Source organism: Nanorana parkeri, unplaced genomic scaffold (genome assembly GCF_000935625.1).
Source record: "Nanorana parkeri isolate BGI_ZX_2015 unplaced genomic scaffold, ASM93562v1 scaffold2267, whole genome shotgun sequence".
Taxonomy (NCBI): Eukaryota; Metazoa; Chordata; class Amphibia; order Anura; family Dicroglossidae; genus Nanorana; species Nanorana parkeri.
Window position 1 is genome coordinate 159,109 of NW_017308535.1, and position 5,306 is coordinate 164,414.

Genomic DNA, 5,306 nt, shown 5'->3' on the forward strand with positions numbered 1-5,306 from the left:
GGGCCCGGTGATCGAGGAGGCGGGGCCCAGTGACGGAGGAGTCGATCGTGGAGGAGAAGGAGGCGGACAGAGGATCGGGGCTGACAGGTAAGAGGGCTTGACCGCCCACCTGAGACCCTGCAGAGCCTACCATAGAGAGTCTATGGTGGGCTCTGCAGAGTCACCCTTAGGTGGGCTGTTTGGGTTATCAGGTGGGCGTAACTAGAAATCACAGGGCCCCATGCAAAATTTTGCTATGGGGCCCTGTGATTTATAGTTACGCCCCTGAAGGTGACTGTCCATTGTCTAAAGATCAAAGGACAAGGTGTTGACCTAGGCCAAGGAATGATCTGCAATACGATGGTGCCCCCTGCTGGAGGACTACAGTGCATGTGGACAAATATGAAGGACGATGCCGATTGGCCGAAAGACCTATAAGGGACAGGCGGAATTCTGGGTAAAGGGGTGTCAATTTATGTGTGTGAATGGGTATAAAAGTCCGTGCGCAGCGATATTGCTCTCTCTTGGAGCCCAGCCAGGATATAGGAACCAGAGGACGGACTTGCTGTGTAAAGTATTCTCTTGATTGTCTTATTGTACTTTTGTATCTGTTTGTATCTTTTATTATGTTTAGTTAGACTTGAGTATTAATTAATAAGACCATTGCTTCTTTTAACCATTGTATCGTTATCATCATTGGAAGCAGAGAATAGCAAGTTAGCTTATTTCAGGAAGCCAAGGAAATGTATTTATTACAGCGCCACACATGAAAAACATCTGGGGGAAGAGAGGGGGAAGGTAAGAGGAGAAATCCCCCCAGCTTTCTGCATAGCAAAACAATAAGTTTACTGCATTCTTGTAACTATCATTGTAATCAAATAATGTCAAGTATACCAATATTGTTACACATAGTATAATGTTCTTTCTTACATCAGCGCCCTAATTAGGAAACATTACAGTAGAAAGATTGCGGCCTTGATTGTAACTTTTACACAGCCAGACACAGCAAAGTCTCTATAAAGTCTGCCTGTGTACATTCCCAAACTGACCAAATATAAATTATAGAAACCGATCATCGCTTATGTCCTTCTCATCCCTACATAATCCCTGTATAGATCAATAGACTGAAAATTCTAACAGTCCCCATACAACTGACCATATGGGATATAATTTATCGTATTCATTCTCTTTTCCCTATTTCATCATCAATTGCCTCAGAAGTTTATTCATCCGCACTTCTTACCTGAATGGCATAAAACGTAATCTACTGAGATGGGATCGGGAGCAATTTCTGTTTGATATTAGATGCAGGTCGGTGATCTCTATACTTAGGAAGAGGAAAATGGAGGAAATACGGAAGGATAGAGAGTAGCGGTGAGTCAAGCAGTGAGATATTTAAATTGCATTGAAGAGCTGGAATCTGAGAATAGAAGATTTAAACATTTGATACAATCTGGATTTATTTCTGAGATATTGTATGAGACTTGAACCTGCTGCAAGGATATCAGTTTCCTCCAATCGATGGTGATAGAGCCTATGTATGGAGACCATCTGACTGCAGAAAGATACACATTGGGTGAGGAGTCATTATTGTAAGAATTATATGATAGACTTTTATTGGATAGAGGATGACTAAAGGTTACGTTTTAGGTCATTGGGGCCTCAGAAGACGCTCAGATGAATAAGTCCATCGTCCTTGGAAAGAGGTATGGAGCTATTTTCCTCAGAGTAATGAAAGATTCAATTGATAACCAGAAGGTTTCATATACAGTATATTGCGGTCAATGTCCTTAAAGATGAAAATAGAGGTTTCCCAAATTTGAACAGCTCTTGCAGATATCAGGGCCATATACGAAGCCACCAAACTCTAACAAGACGATAGAACGGGTGGTAGGGTGTCAGCATCACTTACCTGATCATTCCAGAGGATGGCGCTGAAGTTCAGGCTGATCATCTCACCCAGTTTGGCTTCAGGGTCAATCATCCCTACTTTCACCAGGTTGAAGCTGTCATTGGGGAACTGCATGTTGAAGACACCAAAGGGAGCGGGAAGGTCCCCCTGGGCATTAAACTTTATCAGCTCCCCGAACTTCGAGTGGAAACTGGTTTTCTTGAGGTAACGGAGGACCTGTTATATTTTGGATACCAAAAACATCTTGAAAATGTATACTTGTAAAGCCCAACTGTTACAAAATATAACAAATCTTCCCATTTCCCCGGCTGATGAAGGATTTAAAACAGAACTATGACCCAACCTTTTTTTGGCCATAGTTCTCTTTAGGATCATAAGATGACATTTACTATGTCCTCCTGTGACCCAAAACTCGGCATATAGTAGGCTATTGGCCGCTGTGGCCGGGAAAGATCCTGACAATATTGCCGGGATCCACCCAACTGCCTGATTGACAGCTGGCTCTGCCTGTCTAGAGGCAGAGTCAGCTGTGCCCGCCCCCTCCCACATCCATCCCCTTAGTCATCATTGGAGGCCACTAGACCACTGGTTGCCACAGGACCATGGAGTAAGGTCATTGAGTATATGTAAAGGGTTCAATGTTGTTATTCCGTCTCTTCAATTGTAGGGCTAATAAGCAAGCTGTTATCAAAACAAAATGAATGGGAGGCCGGGCACTGCTATGGGGGACATGTGTCATAACATTTCTTTTTCTGGTTCAAAAGTTTTTAATACATTTTAATGAATAAATGAAAGGTATGCACTGTGTAGCACACAATTTACAATGAATCATCAGCTCTCCGTAACAGGACCAGGACAAAGGCTAAACAGTGCATTATGGGTAGATAACAATTTCTGGCCAATATCAGCCAATCGTCTACGATTCAGCCTGAATGCGAATCCCGGTGATCCACCTCAATCCCAGGTTACGGCAATTTGAACATCATTCCTCGTGGATCTGGGTGGACAGATTGACTTGAGGGATTATTGTGTCCTTTAGTGGTGATATTTTCCCATAGTACTTTGTGTCTCCTACAACTCCTGCAAGACCATCACAAGGCGTCACTCACAGATGGACTACCGAATGATGATAATGGGACGGATATCTAAAGTGTTTGCCACCACATATGTCTCAGTAATGCCCGGAGCAACGTTTCTACATTCTCTCTATTATCACTTTCTGTGCATTGTACGGGTTGTGTCAGTGTTGTAATAATTCCAATTCATGAATAATGTGTTATAATCTGAACCAGCCAATCAGCAATCAGCTTATACTTACAATGTGTGTTTAGGTTCTTTTTTTATAAAAGCTGTTGTATGAATGCAAAGTGTAACCGTCATGGTTCAAGAAGCCGTCTGTAACTCACCTTCCAGTGTTGGGCCTCATTAATATGTCCACATGTCCCATGATCATGAAACCAATTGGATCCGGTGTTACAGCCAAGGAGTGAGTGCAGAGCATGTGCATAGGCATACACAGCCAGGGAGGCATGATAAGTGTAGCTGGGATCATTGGTTTCAAATAATTGCGCGACCTTACTGCCCAGTTCTTCCTCCCCAGTGCAGGTCGCCTTTATATCGGGAGTGTTTGACCGCTCACTATCTCCAGCAGTCCACTGGCAGCTGAAAGCTTTCTCCCAAAATGGCCTAATAAATGGATATCTCACATGGCCAGTTGGGTGAAGGTTCAGAAGGAATTCCTCAAACCCCGGCATGGTGCCAGTATGGGGACTGAGTCCAATTGTCCCATTTAGAACCTTCCAGGTTTTCCTGGAGAAAGCTTCAACAGAAAGTCCAAAGTAGTTGGAAGTAATCAAAATTTTCCCAGTAACTCCCTCATCATACAAAGCTTCTAGCAGGGCCTTCATATGGACGTCCGGGCTGTGCACAACAATCACACTGACGGAGCTTCTTTTAATGACGTCCACCACTCTCTTGATTTGTTCATCTGAATAACTCTGGGGGACCTTCTCAAGAAAAGCAACACAGCCTCCGTTCCTCTTTATCCTAGCCTGTATAATCTGTCCACCCTGATGGCTAACATCGTCGTCTGCCACCAACATGCCGACCCAAGTCCAACCAAACTGGCCAACAAGGTCACCAAGAACCCATATCTGAAGTAAGTTGGGTACCGTGCGAAGAAATGATGGGAATAACACTTTATTGCTGAGAGTTGGAAAGGTAGCCCCAAAACTTATCTGTAAAGGGATTAGCAGAGTGAGGAAGGATTCAAATGTATTAGAATGTATGTCCATACCTTCCTGCTCTAATGCCAGCCATTCCTCCCCACTGACTATCCTGGGGTCACAGGGACTGGAAGTTATGGAAAAACTCCCCATGATGGGGGTCATAGAGAGAAACATTAGACCATGTGTTTCAGTATTACAGATGGGTGGTTATCTGTATGCCAAGGGTGCAGTCAGTGTCCATGCTGGATGGAACATCAAGCAATTATAGGCCAGACTACATGAAGAGTGAGTTGTTTCCACTGGAAGACTACAGACAACCGCCCACTCCTCCTCACAAATCTCCCCTCCTTAGTCTCCAAGACTCTGCTCTTTCGTGGTTTTCCTTATATCCATCGCAGCACACCTTCACTGTCACCTATAACTCTACCTCCACCTCTCCTCGCCCTCTATTAGTAGGGGGCCCCCCAGGGCTCTGTCCCCGGACCCCTTCTATTCTCTATCTACACCTCCTTCCTTCCTGGGTCAGCTGATAACCTCACAATACCATCTCCATGCCGATGTCAAATCTATCTCTCTATTACTCAGCTCAGCCCCCTCGTTCTCATCGGGCATCACTAATTTACTAATGGCATCTCAGTGTGGATGTCGCATCTCTTCCTTCAAACTCAATCTTTCAAAAACTGAGCTCATGATATTTCCTTTATTTACCCCGTGTCCCCTCCCCCGACTTCCCCATTGTGAGCAGTAACACAATTATCAGAACCTCAACACACGCCAAGGTGCTATGTGTAATCCTGGACTCTGACGTCTCCTTCAAGCCCCAATCCAATCACTGACCAAATCTTAATTTCCGCAACAGTTCCAAAATTCGTCCCTTTATAACAAACGACACCAGAAAGCTTCTAATTCATTCTCTAGTCATCTCATTGCCTCAATACCTGCAACTCCTTTCTCATTGGCCGACCTCTACGCAGACTATCCCTCCTTCAGTCTACCATAAATGCTGCCGCCAGGCTCATCCACCTCACCAATCGCTCACTGGCTGCCACTCCTCTCTGCCATTCCCTCACTGGCTTCCGTCCCTCACCTCTCTCTGCCAATCCCCCCACCGGCTTCCATCCCCCAGCCCTCTCTGTCAATCCCACCACTGGCTTCCATCCCCCAGCACTCTCTGCCAGTCCCTCCAC

General features: G+C 44.9%; 1 protein-coding gene across 1 annotated transcript in view; it reads right to left on the reverse strand.

Annotated features, from left to right (window-relative positions):
* LOC108801258 (extracellular calcium-sensing receptor-like) overlaps nucleotides 1-5,306 on the reverse strand; it is a 20,854-nt gene that overhangs the window by 5,359 nt on the left and 10,189 nt on the right. The window contains exons 3-4 of the mRNA XM_018573192.1: nucleotides 3,298-4,128; nucleotides 1,883-2,107 (exon numbers count right to left, since the gene is read on the reverse strand). Coding sequence (XP_018428694.1) covers nucleotides 1,883-2,107; nucleotides 3,298-4,128 — 1,056 coding nt within the window. The remainder of the gene's footprint in view (nucleotides 1-1,882; nucleotides 2,108-3,297; nucleotides 4,129-5,306) is intronic.